Genomic DNA, 21,683 nt, shown 5'->3' with positions numbered 1-21,683 from the left:
GTCCTCTATACCGTTCTCCAACTAGTCATTCTTGTGTTGAATAACGTTGGAACCGTCAAGGCAACACAGCTATCCAATGCTTCCTCTGCCTTGACCTTTACTGCGGCGTTATGCATGTCAGGACTGAGTTTCCATGAGCACTCCCGGTCACCGCGACCCTCCGTACTGCTGAATACATTCCTGGCCTTGTCCCTTCTTTTCGATGCCGCGCAAGCCAGGTCGCTGTGGTTATCGGCCTACGGCTACCATGATGTCATCTCCGCAAGATTGTTTACCGCAGCCGCCGTATGGAAGGTTATCTTAATCCTGCTAGAGTCTCGGCAGAAGTCAGCGTGGCTTCGCTGGGACCGAAAGGATCATAGCCCCGAGGAAACCAGCGGCTTTTATGGGCTGGCAACTTTCTTCTGGCTGAACCCGCTGTTCATATCCGGCTACAAGAAGGCGTTGACCATGTCGGATCTCTTTGCTCTCGACTTTAATATGTCGGTGGAGGCCTTGCAAGCACGGTTCTTCCGACGAATCGACGCTGCCAGTTTTCATGGGCAAAAGTATGGCCTTGCGCGTTCACTTGCAAGCACCCTCATAGTCCCTTTCATGTTAGCAGTTGCCCCCAGGGTCGTCCTCATCGGGTTCGTATTCTGCCAACCATTTCTCTTGGAGGCCCTCATGAGCTACCTTAACGAACCGGAAGCCGACCGCATTGCCAATAGAGGCTATGGACTGATAGGCGCCACAATCCTCATCTACACGGGCATCCCGACTGTCACCGCCTTTTACTGGTATTTCCAAGAACGATTCCTGTGCATGGCACGTGCAAGTTTAGCCGCGGCAGTGTACCGAAAGACGATCCAGGCCAAGATCTCGACCTCAGACGACTCGGCTGCCCTGACGCTGATGAGCGCCGACATTGAGCGGATCCGTATGGGTTTCATGCAGTTCCATGAATTCTGGGCCAACCCCATCCAGGTTGCGTTGGCCTGTTGGCTGCTTCAACGGCGACTTGGGGCTGCGTTCGCCGCGCCCATTGTTGTTGTGGCTATATGCGTTGCCTGCTCAACAGTCCTCATGCGATTTGTTGGGCCGCGACAAATGGCCTGGATGAAGGCCATCCAGAAACGCGTCGGTCATATGGCGAACGTCGTCGGCAACATGAAGCACCTGAAAATCTCAGGGCTGGAAGGTCCAGTCGAGGACGCAGTTCACAAGCTAAGGCTAGATGAGCTGGATGTCGGCGGAAAGTTCCGGACATTCATAGCCGGTTCAGTGGGCATTGGATTCACGCCCATTCTCTTGGCTCCGGTATTTACTTTTGCCGTGACTTCTAGAACCCTGGATGTAACGACAATCTATACTTCCATCTCGTATCTGCTCCTGCTATCAGAGCCGCTGTCAACTCTATTTCAACTTGCGCCTCAACTCCTTGCCGGCTTTGCGTGCCTTGAGAGAGTACAAAACTTCCTCGAGAAAGAATCCCGTCACGATTTTCGCAAACGCGAGTCACCCTCACATTTGGAGATTTCAGGTTCGGGCAAGAATAGCTCTCTGGCTATCAAGATAATCGACGGAAGTTTTGGTTGGAATGAAGAGACATTTGCTCTCAAAAACATCAACGCCTCTATTCCATCGGGCCTTACCATGGTCATTGGCCCTGTCGCCTCCGGAAAGTCCACGCTGTGCAAGGCCTTGCTTGGTGAAACCCCGATTTCGCGCGGTGAAGTCATCATGGGCGTTAACTGTCGCACGGTTGGGTACTGCGAACAGGTTCCATTTCTTTGGAACGCGTCTATAAGGGATAATATCATCGGCTTCTCGACTGTTGTGGACGAGGCAAGGTATGCAGCTGTCATTGAAGCCACCATGCTTTCTCAAGATCTCCGCATCCTCCCCCGGGGTGATCGGACGAAAGTTGGCAGTGATGGAATTGGCTTGAGTGGAGGTCAAAAGCAGAGGATCTCCATTGCTAGGGCTCTTTACAGGCAATGTGACCTGCTTATATTTGATGATGTCTTCAGTGGCCTCGATGCTGATACGCAGGAGCACGTCTTCCGTCGCGTTTTTGGCCCCGCCGGAGTGCTCAAGGAAAGGGGCGCAACCGCTGTTCTCTGCACGCATTTTGTTCGACATCTTCAGTCAGCTGATCACATCATCGTGCTGGCTGCCGATGGCACCTTGACAGAAGAAGGCACCTTTGACCGTCTCGTCGACAACGGTAAAGAAACTCTTCGTGATTTCGCAGTATCATCTAGCCCCAACGGCAATGTGGAGATCAATGAAGCAAGCACATCGGCGCTCGCATCGACCACAGAAACAGACAGCCCGATATCTCGGATCAACACTATGGTATCCACCGATCAGGATAATGCCGCGGGTCCAGCGCGCATCATGGGCGACACTGCTGTGTTTGGATATTACTTCCGAAGCATTGGGGCATTTTGGGTCATCATTTTTGCAGTTTGCGGCGTAGTTTGCGGCTTCTTTTACAACTTTCCTACTGTTTGGCTCAAGTATTGGAGCGAAGATGTGAGCTCATCTGACCAGGTGCGCTCGACTTCTTTCTACATTGGCCTATACGCCCTGTATCAATGCTTGGCACTTGGTTCTCTGATGGCGGGAGCTACTGTTGGTCTGATTGTCGTTATCAGAGCCTCGGGAACGAGCTTGCATAAATCAGCTCTTCGAGCGGTCTTCGCGGCGCCCCTACGCTTCTTCACCACAACAGATACAGGTGTGGTCACGAACCTGTTCTCACAGGATATGACTCTTGTCGACGGAGAGCTGCCACAGGCCTTGATCAATACGTCAATCCAAGGCTGGATCGGGCTGGGAATGGCCGCTGTAGTTGCGACTTCATCGCCATACGTTACTATCGCGTATCCCTTCGTCATAGCGATTCTCTATTGTATCCAGAGGTTCTACCTTCGCACATCTCGGCAGCTACGCCTGCTAGACTTGGAGGCAAAGAGCCCTCTTTAGTAAGTATTCTCACAGCGCTTGTCATAAACTTTGAATAATCTGCTAATCCACATGATCTTAATAGCACCAACTTTCTGGACACAATCAAAGGCCTGGCCACTTTCCGCGCTTTTGATTGGACACACGATGCTATCCGACTGAACAGCTTGCTGTTGGACACCTCCCAACGGCCCGCTTACCTGTTGAGTATGGTGCAGCGCTGGCTGGCATTCGTCCTCGGGATGGTGGTCGCCGTGATAGCTCTGTTCGTAGTGACCCTCTCAACCCAACTGCGCTCCAACGCAGGCTTTGCCGGCGCAAGCATGGTTTCACTCATGTCTTTTGGGAAGACGCTGGCCAATGTCGTTCAAATGTACACATTGTTGGAAACTTCAATTGGTGCTGTGGGAAGACTCAAATCATTCTCCGAAAACACTGATCGTGAGGACTTGCCCGGCGAGGATGTTGTCCCGCCTGCGTCGTGGCCAGATAGAGCGAGCGTCGAAATCAAGGGAGTTTCGGCGTCGTACAGGCAAGTTGCTTCTAGTCCTTAATCATTCGAAGTGGAACTGACCGGCTCCAAGCCACCCACAAGCTTCGTCTACCGACGAGAACAGCAAGCCCGGGAATTCGAACAGCAGCAACCTTGCCCTCCAGGACCTTAGTCTCACGATCGAGTCTGGCCAAAAGGTGGCTCTCTGTGGCCGCACTGGCAGGTAAGTCATGACGGATGGCAGCCCTTGACGAACAAAAAGCTCGGTTAGCTAAAGTGATGAACAGCGGTAAATCTTCCGTTGTCCTACTTCTCCTTCGCCTCCTAGACCCCCTACCTTCTTGCACAGGCAGTATGTTCATTGACGGCCTCTCGCTGCACACCATGGATCGTGCCACCTTGCGTCGACGGGTCATTGCAGTGCCCCAGGACCCCGTGTTTCTCCCAGACGGCACGTCTTTCAAGACCAATCTCGACCCATTCGACGTTGCTACCGACGGGGAGTGCCAAGGGGTCCTCGAAACCGTGCGCCTATGGGCCATGGTCTGCGACCGGGGCGGTCTTGAAGCCGGCATGAACGCCGATACGCTCAGTCAGGGACAGAAGCAGCTCTTCAGCCTGGCCAGGGCGGTCCTGCGCCGTCGTGTCCGCACACGAGAATTATTGGCAGAAACGGGTGAGGCGTACTTGACTCCGGGCTCAGCTATCAATGACGGCATGGAGTTGCAGCCGGTTGCTCAGCCAGTTGGGCCAAGTCCCCGTGGCGGGTTGCTCATACTCGATGAGTTCAGCAGCAGTGTCGATAAAGAGACGGAAAAGGAGATGCAGCAGATAATCCGGCGCGAATTCGAGAGCTACACAATCCTAATGATCAGCCATCGGCTGGAGATGGTCATGGGATTCGATAAAGTGCTCGTCATGGACGCTGGAAAGGTTGTGGAACAGGGTGTTCCGAGAGAGCTGGCTGAGCAAGATGGTAGCCGGTTCAAGCATCTGTGGACATTGGGTAGGAACGAATGAGGGATGGCACCTGAAATGACGTACTGGATATACTGCTTTGACTTTCTGTAGATGTGACAACTTAAATATCGTTAGTTTTATTTCTATTTCTTACGAAAACCAATCACATGACGCAGAGTCCGGTTACTGTTCAACATGGGCCAAAAAGTACTCGAGTAAGATGCCAAGTGTGGTGCGAAACGGGAAGTCGAGTCATGTAATATTTCCACTCTGATGTCACTTCGAGCATGTGACGAGCACGCACAAATTCATCTTTGAAAGGCGCTGAGTTGAAGGATGGTCGGTGACGTGGGGCTCATTTTTGGGCCCCCGGGTTCATGTTGTAATATCTACAGCCGTCTGGTGGTTCGCATCACTGCTCCCGGTAAATCAACCGGGTTTTGGGGTTTCTTCGAAAGACCAGCTGCCTGGTAATCCATAAATGAATGGGTGTCTAGACTACGCCAACAACGGCGCCAGACGCACTATATCAGCTTGAGTGGAATATCAATGGTCAACGATGCTCCTCAGTGGATACGGAAAAGGGGCACGGGGCGGAGTTCGTGGCTGGGCGGGAGGAGGGACGTGAGCGGATCCGGAGTACGGGTCCTGCAAGGTATCAGCTCAGTGGTTGAGCTCCCCCTGCTATTACCAATTTCACGCGGGAAAAAGTGCCCGGTGTCCCCGGATATTGCCATTTGCCCATATATGTGCCCGATCGAAGTTCGGTTCTTCTCTTACATGTGAGCGTAATACCAAAAGGCTTCATTATAAACCAGTAACCGCTGCCCGTCACGGAAGTCGGACGACGTTGGTCTGCTGACGTTCTAGCCATGCAGCCGAGCACCCGAGGCACGTCTGCCGGGTTGCGACCGAGCATGTCCGATCATCGGGAGTGTGGACATTGAGATTTGGTGGACCGATTCGTAACCAGTCTGCGTCTAGCCCAATATGGTAATTGCCGAGGCACTGCCCATCAGAGCATCATCGGTTCTCCGAGCGGCGGAAAGATGAAACCTTGATTAGATCTGGACAACGCATACCCGTGCCCGCCGAAGAGCCGAATTCTACAAAATATCACCTGCGCCATCCAGATATTTCCATTTCCCCAGAAAGTCTCTCCAGTCGCTTCTTTCACCCCAGATCCACCACCTCCGCACTCAATCACAATGCCGTCCACCCCAGACTGGGTCAAGGCTCTGCAGCCGTCGGGCCCGCAGGGCTCTGAGCTCCTCACACAAGAGAGAGCAAAGTCGAATCTCAATGTCGATCAGCTCGCAGCGTTCATGTTCACAAGTGAGGCTCTGCAGCGCAACGAGAGGATACTGAACATTCTCAAGAGTGAGCCTGTCTTCGATAAGACACAGAACTACTTTCGCGGCCGCGATGCTAGGATCGAGGCAGCGCTAGCAAGAGGAAAGAGACTATTCCAATTGACAAGGGAACACAATTGGTCCAGAGACGAATTCCAAGTAGCCAATGATCTCGTCGGCGAACCGACGCCCTATGGCCTACACGCAAGTATGTTCCTCGTCACCCTCCGCGAGCAGGGCACTCCGGAACAGCACAAGCTCTTCCTGGAGCCGGCTGAGAACTACGAGATCATCGGGTGCTATGCCCAGACCGAGCTTGGCCACGGCTCAAATGTGCGTGGTCTGGAGACCACAGCAACATGGGACTCTTCCGACAAGACCTTCGTTCTGCACTCCCCTCACTTGACCGCCTCCAAATGGTGGATCGGTTCCCTGGGCAAGACAGCAACACACGCTGTCGTCATGGCTCAGCTTATCGTCAACGGCAAGAGGCTCGGTCCTCACCCATTCGTGGTGCCGGTCCGCGACAAGAAGACCCACGAGCCTCTCCCGAACGTGCACGTAGGCGATATTGGCCCCAAGTTTGGCTACAACACCATGGACAATGGCTTTTTGCTTCTGAACCACGTCAAGATCCCGCACAACCACATGCTTGCCCGCTTCTCGTCCATCGACCCGCAGACAAGCAAGTACACCCGGCCAGCAAACCCTTCGCTGGTCTACGGCACTCTTACATGGGTGCGCTCAAACATCGTTCTCCAAGCAGGCTCCGTCCTTGCCAAGGGTGTCACCATCGCTACTCGCTACTGCGCTGTCCGCCGCCAGTTCCAGGATCGCGACGCACCGGCCAACGAGCCTGGCGAGAACCAAGTGCTCAACTACACCATGGTGCAGGTCCGTCTGCTGCCTCTGCTTGCATCCACCTTCGCACTCCATTTCACTGGCCTCGGTATGATCAAGCTGTACAACGAGCACCAGAAGAGAATGAGCGACGGTGCTCGCAAGCTCGCAGATGCAAACCGCAACCCTGGACCCGAGGAGTTGAACGCCGGCACAGACCTGCTTGCCGATCTGCACGCCACGTCGTGTGCCCTCAAGGCCTATGGCTCAACCGTTGCAGGTGAGGGTCTCGAAGTCTGCCGTCGCGCTTGTGGAGGCCACGGCTACTCTTCTTTCAGCGGCATCGGCTCGTGGTACGCCGACTACCTGCCAACCTTGACCTGGGAAGGCGACAACTACATGCTCACGCAGCAAGTGTCTCGCTACCTGCTCAAGTCCGCCCGTGCTGTCCTGAAGGGCAACGCTGGTAACAACGACACCACCAGGATCCTGTCAGAGTTCCTCCGCCGCCGCGACATCGGCGCCGCCTTTGACGTGCTCGACTCCGACGACGACCTCGTCGCCGCCTTTGCCTGGCGCGTGTCTTTCCTCACCTTTGAGGCCCTCCGCCACAGGGACGAGGACAAGCAGTCCTGGAACAGTCTGCTTGTCGACTTCTGGCGCCTCAGCACCGCGCACGCGCAGTACATGGTCGTCAAGAACTTCCACCAGGCACTCAACGACAGGGCCACGACGGAGCAGCTCGACAAGGATACCGTCGGCCTGCTGCACAAGCTGTTCAGGCTCTATGCCCTGCACACGCTCGAGACTGAGGCCAGCGAGTTCTACAGCTCTTCGGCTGTTACGGTGCGCCAGATTACGCTGGCAAGAACAAAGGCGGTGATGACGCTGCTGGAGGAGATCCGCCCGCACGCGGTGCGGTTGGTCGACGCGTGGAAGTTCGACGACTGGCAGCTGGATAGCAGCTTGGGTCGTTATGACGGCAAGGTGTACGAGGATATGTTCAAGCGCGCAAGCGAGGACAACCCCCTGAACAGCGTGACTTTCGACCCATACCCGAGCAGCAAGGTGCTGTTCAAGAAGGACGACAGGAAGGATTTGAGAAGCAAATTGTAGATGGCGACGCCTGAGAGCCATAGACTCCTAGACCTTAGATGGTTAGAAGGCTAGATGTGCAATGATCTGCGGTATAAACAATGCCGTTATACATAAGGGGAACGGAAGCGCTGTTTGTCTAGCAATGTAGATTTAGACCACTTTTTCCTGACTTTGGTACTATCTTTTTGTATTGGCTTTAGAATAAGTACGAAATGTAGAGGAGAATACGGCTACTATGAGCCAGAAGGCCATCAATATGAAGCAAACACAACACAAGACAGACCATGACCCCCAAGTTCCCGGGAATACAGTTTCACCAATGCATTCCTCATTATACCTTGCACTTGCTCGGGTAATTCCATATTATTTACTCTAGTTCATAATAAAATACTCAGCCCGACGTCGACAGGGGCGATTCTTTGCAGCACGACGGTAAAAGTGAAAGTACAGATTGTTCACAGCAATAATTACATTTACCCAGGATAACCTCTCAACTAAAGAGGATTCTAAGGCATTCATGTAAATTATTATGAAAAACCAAGAATTACCTATGAAACTGATCTCTATATTTTATCGACGTTGCACTTTCTAACACTTCGAAACGCCTCAGACGCTGATCCAGGAAGACGTGTGCCTGAGACAACCAAATGAGGAGTTGTGCAGTCACACGGCCAGGTTTGCACAGAGATTTCATTTGATATTTTCCCAAGATGACTTTATAGAGAGGTCACCTGAAAGTATGAAACTCTAGACTTAGCATCGGTGGAATACATAGGGCACCACATGAGTATATGATATCTCCCGCAGGAGTGTCATATTCAAAGCTGTTTCCTTTCTTTCGACCTGTTTGACCTCAGGCTGTGTTAATAAGGTTCACTCTTAATATGTCTCGTTTATCCACTGACCACTACTTTTATAATTGACTTTGAAATTAAGACTTGTAACTTTTGTACGGGGCTTGTAGCCTTAGTATAATTTTTTCTCGGCCGTCGTTTACAGTTCCGGGCAGTTCACCTTCGAAATCGGTGTCAACAAACCCACAGGTGTCTATCAAGCCAGGCGATTATGACGTCCAGCCTTGCTGTTCTTTTGTGATTTGATTGCAATGTGGTTGCAGTGCGGTTGCAGCCGGCGAATTCCGCTTTAATGCGGCGTGTCCGTCTAGTCCAAACCAACGGTTAACTAAGACTCGGAGGTCCATTTTTTCCAAGCCCAAGTGGCCATGCGTGTGACTAGAATCCTCCCGACTAGTTGTACCCCGCACGGCTATATTCTAATGCTGACTCCTTTCGGCGCGCACATCCATCAGCAACGGTATTTCTGAACTCCCTTGAAATACATAATTGTATCCGATTACAACAAAGAGTTATCTTGTCTGTAGCCATATCTAAACCCTCCCACGCTCTGTAGTTGGTGCCAGAGAGCTCTTTAAGAATGACGCTTCGGACAAACAACTCGCCAATCCACACCTCACTACAGCCCCCCAAGCCTCAACCACCCTGCTGCCTAAATTGCCTGGGGATTCCGCCTTCATTAGCCTCCCACGAGTACCAGGAGAGAACCGGAAAGAATTTCGACGAAGATAGTGACGATGAACCGACTATGGGGCACCCGAATCGTCACCGTGAGCGGTACTGGCTTCAGCCATCTATTGACGCCCTCAAGCAATCTGCCGCGAACGGGTGCCCGCTCTGCGCGCTATTGTATCGCAAAAGCTTGCAGTCATTTCACGGGAATCCGCATGAATGGAAGCATGGAAATGGAGACCCACGATTTGAAGTCAACCACGGGGGGCCAACTCCATATGTCCTAGACACCAGGATCGGCGATTGGCATGTCCAAGGCTTCAACTTCGTTGCTGCCCCAGCTGATTGGTGTATGTGAGGGTGATTTCTTGCGACTGTTGATAAGTTTCGGGGCTAACGGAGTGGGAAACGTCAGCAAAACGCTACGACACGTTTTTCAATGGTGTCGATGACCCAAATCTGCTCAAGTTTTGGGTCAACGAGTGCATAAGCCAACATAAGGAGCACTGCGTGTCTGACGAAGACTTCTTGCCAACGCGATTGATTGATCTGGACGTCATTACTCCCGGAGCGACTGACGATGTTGTCAAACTGATTGACACAGCATGTACTGAGATTCTGGATCGACGTTATATGACACTTAGCCATCGTTGGGACCAGTTCACAGTGGAAAGTGCCCAATCAACGTCAGACAATATTGGCCTTCGTCAGCAGGGGGTCTCGTTGACATCGCTGCCTCGAAGCTTCCAATATGCGGCTTGCGTGGCCCGGCAGTTGGGAATACGATACTTATGGATTGATAGTCTGTGCATTCTCCAAGACTCAAGAGAAGACTGGGCAAAGGAGTCGGCTCAGATGGGACAGGTATACAGCGCGTCGTTTTGCACGGTTGCCACCTCCAACGATGCTCTCGATGCTTACGACAGTCTCGAAAGAGTCGAGTCACATAGCAAAGCCTCTGACCCTGATGATGATGAGGATGATGAGATCCTACCTAATTGGGTGCAAATCTACGTTGGGGAGCTAGCCGGGGAAGACAACAAAGGCGATGGAGAAGAAGCACATCTAGTGCGGATCTTTGACAAGTCGCCCTCGGACTGGGAAACCATGCTGGAAAAGACTGTCCTGAGCGGTCGCGGCTGGACGCTCCAAGAGCGGCAACTTTCCCGCCGCATCATTCATGTTACTCCAACAGCGCTTTTGTGGGAGTGCCGTACCTGTCGTGGCTCCGACCAGGTTCCATGGACGGACCAGGTGGCCGCAAACATGAGTAAGGAGGCGCGGTATCGAATTAAAGATATGATCGATAACCCGCGCCACACACCCAGACGGTCGGACCCTATCCACCACTACCACACCTGGTACACGTTAGTATGGGACTATTCGAATCGTCTGTTGACAAAGGAGACGGACAAACTGCCTGGCCTAGCTGGCCTGGCCAAGACCATGGCTGCGATGATGGACGACGAGTATGTCGCTGGGCTGTGGAAGAAGGAAATCATATCTGGCCTTCTGTGGAAATCAAGACGATGGCCCTCGAGCTCAGAGTACAAAGGGCACGTCATTCCGAGCAGAACACTTATGCCTGCACCGCCGGGGTTCTATCCGAGTGGGCCACATGGGCCCATAGAACAGTCGCGGCCTGAGCAAAGACGGGCTCCGACGTGGTCTTGGGCGAGCCTTGATGGGCAAGTCATACACCGAATGGATTACTACGATCCAGAACGCGATAAGGACCCTGTGATAGCACCCGAGAGCATTGCCGTCGACATGTCTTCCCCTGTGTCAGATGCCGACCTCGATATGTTCTCGCAAGCTAACGGGGGCCGTCTCACCGTAACGGGATATCTACAGCCAGCTAGAGCAAAACACTTTCTTCGAGATCTGTTTCTGGACAATTTGGACTCAAGCTTCTGGACGAACGGTTACAAGTCCCTGCATGAATGGTCCGATGCGACATTCGCGGAGTCATACGATCACGAAATCAACGACTCAAGAATTGAGACCACTATAGAAGATCCAAGACACCACGATGATCAGGAACAGAAGGACTGTATAGGAGTCATTCAATACGACGTTGCGACTGAGATAGTTCCGGATCAGACGGTTTATGTACTAGCGTTACGCAGGCTCGAGAGACAGCCGTCTTGGCAGGATGACACACCAGTGTGCGTTTATACAGAGCGAGGTGAGCACTGGTTTCCTATTGATGACCAGGTGATTGGGCTTGCGCTTGTTCCGACGGGTGAGGTTGAGAACGAGTACAGACGCGTTGGATTGGCCGAGTTTGTTACAGCTTCCTGGTTCAAAGAAGGCAATAAGAAGACCATTGCCATTGTGTAAATATTTCTTGTGTGTCATTTCTGACGACGAACCGCATTGAGAACAGAACTCAGGTTGAAGATAAATAATTCAGTCACCAAGAAGCATTCTACTAGAACGTAAGACTGTGTACTGGAATGGGGCGGGGCCGCGGATGCCCACCCAGATCAGGGATGGTTTTCTTAATTTTCTTCTTAGAGCCCGTGCGAGGGCAGATGTAAACCTGGTCAAGGCTTAGACTTAGAGGAATTCGACCACAGACTTTCCAGCATCAGATTAGAGACCCAGATATTGCTGCCTGTGCACTTGATCAGGCACCCCTCCAGACAAAAGGACGACTTCCAACGCTGTAAGTGGCCATGATCAGGGTCACTTCTAGACACCAGGAGCACGATCAGCCCGCTAACCACCCGTCCTGATCAGAGACGATTTACGATACCCTGATCAGACGCACTTCACAGGAGGACAACCTCGAGCGGTCCTGGAGGACCTGATCAACCTCGTTTTCAGTCACGAGAAAAAGTGAACATAAGAGATAGAGAACTTCTTGTCTAAGCAGGGCGAAGCTTGCACCTGTAGGCGCCCCTGATCAGAAACTCATGTTCAGCTTTGATGGGGTTTGTGGTGTCTGACCGGTGCACCGCGACTCCTTCAGAGTCACCTTACATCTCCCCAAAATACTTCCAGTATTAACAACGAAAATGCTATATAAATTGTAGGTAAAGAAAGATCCTCAAATCCAGCCTTGAATTACCTAGTCAAGGAAATGACGACAAGATCGCAATCCGAGAGAAAATCACCAGTCAATGTCTATCACGTAGCAAGCCCTTGCCCTCAACAAATCCAAGTTATTGAATGCCTCAATGCTGATATGCATTAGAACCATGCCGTCGGTCGTTTTCCCTGCAATGAAATCTCGAATCTATCTTGATAGGTGTCGATTTGTGGCCTCGAATTTATATTCCCTCCCTCGGTAGATTTGGTGCTTCGCTCAAGCCTCACATGTCTCCAATGAGAAGTGTGGACATTTTGCATAGAGCATCAAGATGGGTATACTATGTCCTTACAATGAAGCTTGCTCAACATTGCATGCTATCATCTTCCTCAATATCTGTGTATGATGATTCATACACTTACAACACAACCAATCATAAATATAGACTAGACTTCCGGCTGAAAAGGACGCAGCCGTAGTAGGTTTGGGTATGCAGTATAGTTTTGCAAACCGAAAAGTGCAGGAATATGCGTGGACAAGATGGAGCTGGGCCGTGGCCACGTTAACAGCCCCTTTTTCACGTCCTCTGATCGTAGCTGAACATTAGCATTAGGATAAACAGTGATACATGTCTACGTCGGCTTAGCTATTCAGTGATGCAAAATGCGGGCATCGCTCCGGATGCTAGATGCGACTCCGTGATTGGTGCGTTGAATCTATTAAGAAGCATACTAGTAGCAGTTCAAAAATTCAACACGCCGATCGTGGAGCCGTTGACACTCATTCTGCATTGTGAGGTCAGCTACAGAAGAGAACTATCACTGTCAGCCTCGCAGGCCTGCTGCCAAAGGAGAGTGTGGGCGGCCAGGCCTGATCAGTTTTCCGACAGAAGGTCAGCGACATTCTCTTGCACTGCCACCTCACTGATGCCAAGGCGAGGTTTCCTCGTCACGGTGGAAACCAAAAAGCGCACACCTAACGTATCTCCAAACCAATCCGCACTCTAAGCAGACTGGAATAATCGGGAAATCGATGCAAAATATTTCTAAACAAGCTAAAGACTCAAATTCTGCTCATGAGGGTTTCTTGAACTTAATTTCAAACGCTGAGGTCGTTAACTTGTAGGCAAACAGTATTCGTCAATAGTATATTGTTAGTGAACCATGTGTAGTGTGCGCTTTTTGAGTGCCATAATGGGTGGAAGCTCTCACTCGCTACGCGGTATTCTGCCCTGAATATCTTCGAAATAACCCCCACCCTCTCCCCCCACCCCTGCATCACTCTGATATGACCCTGTAACCGTTTCAAAATACCCCTGTGGCTATTTCAAACTTCCTCTGTACCACTCTGGAATACCCCTGTAGCCATTTCAAAATTCCTTTATACCATTTCAAAGTACCCCTGTAACCATTTCAAAATGCCCCTGTGGCTATTTCAAAATTCCTCTGGACTACTCTGATATACCCTTGTGGTTATTTCAAACTTCCCTTGTACCACTCTAAAATACCCTGTAGCCATTTCAAAATTCCTTTTTACCATTTGAAAATACCCCCGTAACCATTTCAATATTCTCCTGTATGCTTGCGATATTCCCCCTTGTATGCTCGCTGGTACGGTATCTACATGTCCAAAAAAAACCAACCAAGGCTTGCAAAAGATGAACCAACCAAAGGAGTGGCTAAAAAACCTGTGTCGTTAGTCTAAGCCAACGGGCAATCTACTAGCGTCTCTTCAAGGCTTGATGTTCCTTCTCAAAAATGTTCATATAGTCAACTCTGTTCCACTCAACGTTCGTTCAGGATCTCTGGTCTCTACACAAGGCGTACAAACATAGGACCTTGGTTCTGGAACGATTAGTAATTGTGGCGCCCTCTTGTTCTTATTTCCCCTCTTTCGCCCAGCCATGTCACTCTCAGCGGAAACTGTGGTTGCAATCAGTCTCGGCATCCCAGGCTTGGCGGTGACTGCTGTCGGAGTGTGGGTCGCGTGCCGCAATGGATACCGGGACAAGCAAATCGTCAACAATGTCGAGAGCCAAACAGCAGTGATCAGCAATATAACGTCAACGAACACTGGCTTTACGCAGCAAGGGCATCATTCGGTCGCCGGTCCCCCGCCGGGTACCGACAGACAACGACGAGCTGAATCGATGGAGCTTCGAAATATCGTCCGTCACCTCACCTATCCCAACACCATATATCATCACAATACGGGACGGAGAGGTTTTTCCTGTTCTTTTGGAGAATCAAGCTTTGATTACATTCTTGGGAAACATGTCCATCTCCGTTGTGTAAGTGGTCTCATTCAGGAGTGAGTGTTACTCAACTTGCCCTAGAGAAGGCAGCCTGTGGGTCTCCCGAGCGCTAGGGCCGTCACTTAAACATGCCCCGCGTGTTCCCAGGTTTTCTCCCTTCGCGTCTGCAGCCCACTAACAAAACACTGTAACAGTGCCGCCCCATCGAGTCTCAGTAGCGGCCAGTCCGTCATAAACATGGCGGAAACCTTGACCCAATTACTGCCCTATCAAGCCTTTGGTCTATACACAAAGTCAGCATGCGATCTCTGGAATTTGGATAAAACATTAGCGGAAAGCGATTGATATAACATGATATGACTGGTGATGGGGAAGAAAAATAGACGTCTGAAAACTTGCGAGTCTGTTCGATACTTTGTGTTTTCCATTTGCAGAAGGTCTCAATGTATCACGAAATAGAGTCGGTTGGTCGTTCCTCAAGCGGTGCTCCGGTGCAGTTGGTCGATAATCAGATGGATTCCTCTACGCCATAAACATTCAAACTGTTTCCTTGGAGCTTTTTACACATCTCTTCCTTGTCTAGTTCATCAATTGTGCATCATCTGGGTTGTGAGCTATCATGAGGTAGAGACTTGGCAGATGCACACGTCCTTTGATCTGGTAACGGTGACGTCAGTACACAGCACAGCTCCCCACCACATCTGCCCGAGCTCTCATCCCTTCAACGGAGCTATCTGCACGTCATTCTTCAGTCTGCCAAACTAAAATGGTATACGTTTGTTGAAAACACCAGTTTGCCCGATATACTTCAACTGCAACGGCACTAAACACGCTTTCCGCTGCTGTAGGCTCCAGGCCTGCCAACCGCCATAATGCAAATCCGCAGCGCCTCCATCTCATCCTCCATCCTCGCAGCTATATCTGGCGACCACAACAACACCAACAAACGCAGCCTGAAATCCCGCATTTTCCGCGCCTTCGTCTCATTTTTGTCCGTCTTCAGCCTCCCTCTCGCTCGGTACCGCGCCGCCGATTTCCTCGAGCTACGACACAATGTCTGGCACCTCGACGAGGAAGAGTACGCCACTTCCTTCCAGCTCGCGCAGAAGGCCGCCAAGGGCAAAGGCCGCGAGTCCGACCTGAGGCCCGTCGGGGACCTGGGATACAGCGGTTCGACCTTCTTCACCACCGCCGACGGCAAGTTCCTTGTCAAGTCGCTGCCCCGCCGCTTCGAGCACGAGTTCTTCACGCACGACCTGTTCGAAGCCTACGTTGCCCACATGAAGTCCCACCCGCACAGCCTTCTCGTTCGGATTACCGACATGGTCTACACGTCTATCGCGACGCTCGGAGGCATCCTGGGCATGGCGCCGACGCACCACATCATCATGGAGAACCTGCTGTACGGCAAGGCTGAGGAGGAGACGGACCACAGGAGGAGCCGCTGGGAGACGTACGACCTCAAGCCGAACGACTACTTCTTCCCCGAGCGGGACATCGCCGACGGCATGCTGGCGCCCGACAGCGTCAAGGACCGGCTGATTGACGAGTTCGACGACAAGGTCCGCGTCACGGCGACGCAGAAGCGCGAGCTGCTCGACCTCCTCGAGGCCGACACAAAGGTCCTCGCCGAGAACAACGCCGTCGACTACTCCCTTTTCATGGTCAGGTACCCAGGCCCCAACGTTTTGGATGAGCCCCGCGACGTCCCGACCATCCAGTCCGATGCGCACCCGTGGCGGTCCGGCCTGACCGACGTCGACGGCACGTGGACCTACCGCGTCATCGTCCTGGACTTCTTCTGGGCCAAGCACAAGTTCCGCGCGAAGGCCATGACAGGCCTCGTCAATTCCTACAACGTGTTTGCCAACCACGGCCCCATGAGCATCACCGCCGATCCGGCCGAATATCGTAGTAGGTTCCTCGACATGGTTCGGGATATTGTTATCGAGGCATGATGTACTTGGCGGATAGCCCCTGGGCAGGATCGTTTCCTTTCCATGTATACTTATCGGAGCGTGGCGTTGAGTTGGGATGTATACCCCCTTTCCCGTCTTAGCAACAGTCTTTTCCTCGAGATACCAGAATGAAAAGTAACACGTCTGTCTTTCTTCATCTGCTTGGTTCAAATCCCAGTCCTTGATGCTGATATGGTTTTTGCATGATGGAATTATACGACGGAACCGACCTTGTTTCTCCCATGACCTTTGCTCTTAGTCCACCGAGATGCAGGTGAACGAGTGACACTTCGCAGCTCCCGCTATGCATGGATTGTTCCTTGTACTCTCAAATTTGAACTTACAAATGAGGCTTCACTCTTTGAAACTCACCATCTTTGCAGGCATACATGTAACGACCAAAGGAGCTCTCATCTTATGCTGCGTGACCTTTGTCTCATTTCTTACAAGTCATCTCTGTTGGTCTGGCCTCTTTTGACCTTTCTCTCTTGGATCACAAATCGATGTCGACGGCAAGTCGGGATTCCAGATTGTGCAACTTTCCCCCTGTTGGTCTCCCCTAAAACAACCCATCTCTATTGCCCCTGCCCTATTGGATGTCACACCCCTTACACCCGCCTCATGAAGGTGATTACCACCTTCTGTTGAAAAGCGGGCTGTTGAGTCTTAATACTTTTCAAAACCCTCCACCTTCTCCACCCATCCTTTCTTCAGCCTCCTCCATCTCTTTTGCGGTTGAGATACCTCAATCAGCTGGTGCAAGCGTGGAAGTGTCACTAAGTCCTACAACCCTTCCACTGGCCTTTCTCTTTCCTCAATAACTCAGTATCAGGAACCTTTCTCGGTTTCCCCTTTCTCTACCAGAGAAGCACAAGTTGGGCTAGCCATCTTCGGCCTAATATTAATCATCTTGTTCCTTCTCCTCTCCCTCTTCAGCCTCCTGCAACATCCATCAATCCACCCCGAGCATCGTTAGTCACCCACGACATCAGCGGCTACAGCGTCAGCGACCGACTCAAATCTATCTACATTCATCACTCTACCTTGAGACTTCATTTTCAATACATCTACACACAGATAAGCATCGTCTACTTCAGCCTGATTGTTGCGCACCGACTTACACCAGTAACTGAACTCAAGTGGCGATACGACACGGAAACAGGCAAGAGCATTCCGCTACAGTTTGTAGCCAAGCCACTTGCCGGAGAACTTGGAACAGTGCCCCAAATCTGCGGATACGTAATGGGGTTTGTTCAAAAATCACTGTGTATCTCCAGAAACTTCGCCCCGCAACTTCCTCCTCTGATTTCTTGCTCTTTCCCCCGGTCCCGGATTCGGAGTTTGTGAGCAAATTGCGCCCCCGGGCTTTTGATACTAGTGGCTCTTACCTTCCACAAAATCATTCTTCCGGGAAGGGGTGGTGCTCAGGATTTCAAATCTTCTCTCTGGTTGTGGCCACCACCGCCTCCTCTCGCGGCTGAATCCTTAGAATCTACGCTCCTTCTCGCATCAATAACTCAGTCTTTTTGGATTGGCAGAGGAAGTTTCCGGCCTCTAACAGGCTTCCTCCTCTTAGCCGAATGCACTCAACATCTTGAGATTTGACGTCTCTGTCTCCATTTCTAACGACTTTTGATCTCTTTTCCGGTCACCAATAGCGAAACATCACGAGTAACCGACACCTCTCTCGCTATAATCTACTTCAACTGCCAAACGAGCGCTGGCCCATCTGGCGCCAAGGTCTCCCTGTTTTCAACAGACTCGCATAAAGAAAAGGAAGTAACTCACAATGGTCGACAGAATCGACTCCTACTTCCCTGGCCGGGTCATAGACCACAAGCAGGACGATTGCGGTTCAACAATCTATGCATCGACCGACAACGGCTGGACTAATGATGACGAGAGTGATGCCGGTGATCTTGTCCCGCACATTTCTGTTTCTTCTACACACCCCCGATCGGATTCTCCCAACCTCATCGATTTTGACTCGTCGGACCACGGCGATGCTCCTCTCGGCAACAACCATATGGCAATGATCCCCGGTGTTCTCAAACATATATATGGCCAACAGGAAGTCTCACGACCTTCCAAGGACGTGAAATCAGTCGAGCTGGAGGCCTATCCTCAGGCCCAGGGATCTCTGAATCCCGAGTCAGTCGAGTTCATCCCAAGCGAATCGTAAGTTACGGCCCTCAATCATTATCAATACGCCTACAGATGTCAGGATATGATAGCTGATATGAAAATACAGAAGCTCCTTGGCCCATGAATCAACACCACCATCGAGCCGCTCGTTTTCGTCCTACACCGATGCCCGTCAGAGCCCCATCGCCCATTACGATAAGGTCGCCTCTTTTAAAGCTCGTATCCAACATCTCGAGACTGGCCATGAGACTTTGAAGCGCGAAAATGACAATCTTGATACCATCAATGAAGCCTTGAAACAAAAACTTGAAAATTGCGAAGCCGAAACGGAACGGCTCAAGGCCAAAGTAGCCGAAGCCGAGCTCCTCAGAGGCCGAGCGCAGAAGTACGCTCTAAAGATCAGCGAGAAGACCCAGGCGGACCAGGAGGCCTTTTTCAAGCTGCAGGAAGGTCTTGAGGACAGCAAAGCCCAGCTCGAAGAGTACAAAACAAAGTATGCTGGAGCGGTGGCAAGCTATGAACCACTACAGACTCAATTTCAGGAGAGCCAGACACGCCTCCTCAACGCCGTGGAACGCAACAAGATGTATGAAGCATTTGCTCGCAACTTCCTCGCCGATCATCCCGAACACACAATGGCCTTTCTTACTGTGGGCCTGCATCCTCGTGACGAAAACCAGCAAGATGGCATTTCAGGTAATACTGAGACAGAAGCTCTCATTTCTTTCGACGAGACTACGTCTGTTCCGGTGAAATTATCCAACGGAATTGCTTTCTCGAGTAACGAGTCATACTTTTGTCCGGCTTCGATGTTTCCCACGCCCAATTATCTAGAGGAGGAAGCGCAGATTTCTCAACTTCACATGCACGAAGCCGACCAGGCCCAAACCCCGCAATCCTCTCTTGAACGTGGGATAGATGGTCTCAAGTGGAACGATGACTGGAACATCTGGGACTCGGCTCTGCAGATGGAACAAATGATACGACAAAATAGAGATTATCATGTCTCGTACACTCCGGGTATGTTTATTTACGGCATTCGCTTTGTGCGAGAGCGCAACGGACAGAAGCTAACCCCCAACGACGGCGTTCCAGATGTCGCCTCTCGACTGGTGATAATGACAGGCCTTCCAGATGAAGTCCATGTCCAGCGAGTCTTGGAACATGTTCGAGGTGGTCGTATTCTCAAAGCTCACACGGTCATTATGGCAACAGGGGACCCCCAATACAACATGGCCTACATCGAGTTCACTGCCTCCAAAGATGCCTTGGCGTTTTATCTGTTTACTCGTTGCCGTGAATTCGGCTTTTTTGTGGACTATGGCGGCTCGATGAGAGTTCGTACCAGCCTCCCCGCTACCGATTCGTACCCACCGAACGAGATGATTCAGAGATGGATCGACAATGGCTTTACTCGTTGCCTCTGTGTCGCTGACTTTTCAGTTGTGCATCTACAGACTGTTTTCAAGCAGGTGGGAATAGTTCACAGCTTTAGAGATGTTATCACTCACTTCAGACTCTTTGATGACGGAAGGTTTGAGGTATCATTTTCCAGCCTTCACACCGCAGTTCGCGTCCGCGATTGCATCCTTGAATCTAGTTTCTACACCGGTTCACCAGATGGACGAGGCGTGACTTTCAGTCCTGATCCATGCGACACTCCTCTGGAAGACCTACAGATACCATTCATCCCCACTTTCCCTACTTCTGACCTGACCATTCTCTCCCCTGACAACTCAAGGCATTTCATGACTGATGAAGAGCGCGAGGCAGATGGTGACCGACTTTTGGTGGAAATTATTGCCGAAGCGGACCCGAGCGATCCCGATTCGTTCCAGGAGCACCACAACCGAAAAAACATCGTCTGGGAGAAGAGAGCGAACTGGGATGAGCTCTCCGTCTACATGGCGTACGATCATGATCAGAGAAGGAATGTTCCGCACAGGAGAGATCCCAAATCAGGCACCGTTCAGACCAAATACCATGGTAGCTGGGTCTTCTCGCCAGAAGAGGCGCGCAAAGAATGGCTTTACTACAACATTAACAACCCCGAGCCTTGGGCCCAGAAGACCGCGGACCTGATATATGATGCTACCGGCCAGATTGATCAGCGAAAGGTGAATGCCTACCTTCAGTCCAAGGCTGCCACACAATGGGATGGCGGGATGAGTACTGACGAAATCCCCCAGCAGATTATCGTTGACGACGGCGGACTCTATGGAGACGCCGACCAGTCCATGGATCAACAACTGGACAAATCCTTTGACGAGGCAGCGGCGAATACTGCCAAATATCCGGCTGCGCCCCTGCTCTCAAATCTTGCAGCCGACTGCATCACATTCGATGATGCATCCGCCCACGTACCCGTCGGCGTGTACTCCAACCACATCGGAAGCAACTCGGGTATGGCAGCCCCTTTGGCTCGGGGCCAAAACATGAACATGCAGGTCAATGTATCAACCACTCCTTCGACAACCCGTTCAGGTGCCACAACTCCTGGAGATGACAACACCACGTCGTCCGGCGCTTACCCAGTCGTGAGCAAAGACATGAAAGGAATGAATCACGGGATTTCAAAGCCGGGACCCAACAGCCTCGCGACCAAAGTCACCAAAGACAACAGCAAGGCAGCAGGCAAAAAACCCTGCATTGCACAAGTCTTTTGGTAGGGGAATTACGGGGCGGGAAAGGCCGTACCCGGAGAGTCGTGGGGGTGTTTGATGCATTAAACCAATCTTGCCGTTTGCGGATCTTGCTTATGTTTCCCGGGGAGTAGGGCAGGTTGTTTCTATTTGACTTGGCCTGGTGCGAAGAGTGATCGACTGATTGCCGAGCGCAGGAGGTATTCAGAAACAGATAGGCATCTAGCGAAACAGAACGGAGCTTTTACAGCGCCCTCCAAGGAACGCCCCCAGAGGGTATCGCCATGATTTAATCTTATCTCGGGTCAAACAGCAACGTAAAATTTGCATTCTGGCTCTTTTGACACGGAAGTTTGGAGTGAATTTATTTTTTATTTCGTGTAGTCAAGCTGGCAGCGCAGCACCGTGGCATCGTCCCCTTTCGCT

The 21,683-nt window shown here is 51.4% G+C and overlaps 5 protein-coding genes across 5 annotated transcripts; all 5 read left to right on the top strand.

Annotated features, from left to right (window-relative positions):
* Window positions 1-114: 114 nt before the first annotated feature.
* EsH8_VI_000200 (uncharacterized protein) lies at window positions 115-4,465 on the top strand (the record flags this gene model as incomplete). Its single annotated transcript, XM_083271453.1, has 4 exons — window positions 115-2,972; window positions 3,038-3,484; window positions 3,570-3,668; window positions 3,733-4,465. The coding sequence occupies 4 exons, from the start codon at window positions 115-117 to the stop codon at window positions 4,463-4,465; spliced, it is 4,137 nt and encodes a 1,378-aa protein (XP_083126627.1).
* Window positions 4,466-5,613: 1,148 nt separating this feature from the next.
* Window positions 5,614-7,713, top strand: EsH8_VI_000199 (acyl-CoA dehydrogenase/oxidase; the record flags this gene model as incomplete). The annotated part of the gene is made up of 1 exon (XM_083271452.1): window positions 5,614-7,713. One exon carries the CDS (start codon window positions 5,614-5,616, stop codon window positions 7,711-7,713), a length of 2,100 nt encoding a protein of 699 aa, XP_083126626.1.
* A 1,416-nt stretch (window positions 7,714-9,129) lies between these two features.
* Window positions 9,130-11,564, top strand: EsH8_VI_000198 (uncharacterized protein; the record flags this gene model as incomplete). Its single annotated transcript, XM_083271451.1, has 2 exons — window positions 9,130-9,571; window positions 9,637-11,564. 2 exons carry the CDS (start codon window positions 9,130-9,132, stop codon window positions 11,562-11,564), a joined length of 2,370 nt encoding a protein of 789 aa, XP_083126625.1.
* Window positions 11,565-15,384: 3,820 nt separating this feature from the next.
* On the top strand, window positions 15,385-16,470 carry EsH8_VI_000197 (phosphatidylinositol phosphate kinase family protein; the record flags this gene model as incomplete). Its single annotated transcript, XM_083271450.1, has 1 exon — window positions 15,385-16,470. The coding sequence occupies one exon, from the start codon at window positions 15,385-15,387 to the stop codon at window positions 16,468-16,470; it is 1,086 nt and encodes a 361-aa protein (XP_083126624.1).
* A 1,789-nt stretch (window positions 16,471-18,259) lies between these two features.
* On the top strand, window positions 18,260-21,284 carry EsH8_VI_000196 (uncharacterized protein; the record flags this gene model as incomplete). Its single annotated transcript, XM_083271449.1, has 2 exons — window positions 18,260-18,648; window positions 18,722-21,284. The coding sequence occupies 2 exons, from the start codon at window positions 18,260-18,262 to the stop codon at window positions 21,282-21,284; spliced, it is 2,952 nt and encodes a 983-aa protein (XP_083126623.1).
* Window positions 21,285-21,683: the final 399 nt, after the last annotated feature.

Source organism: Colletotrichum jinshuiense, chromosome 6 (genome assembly GCF_051148585.1).
Source record: "Colletotrichum jinshuiense chromosome 6, complete sequence".
NCBI lineage: Eukaryota > Fungi > Ascomycota > Sordariomycetes > Glomerellales > Glomerellaceae > Colletotrichum > Colletotrichum jinshuiense.
Note: the sequence above shows the minus strand (reverse complement) of the source record. Positions and strands in the feature narration are given on the sequence as shown.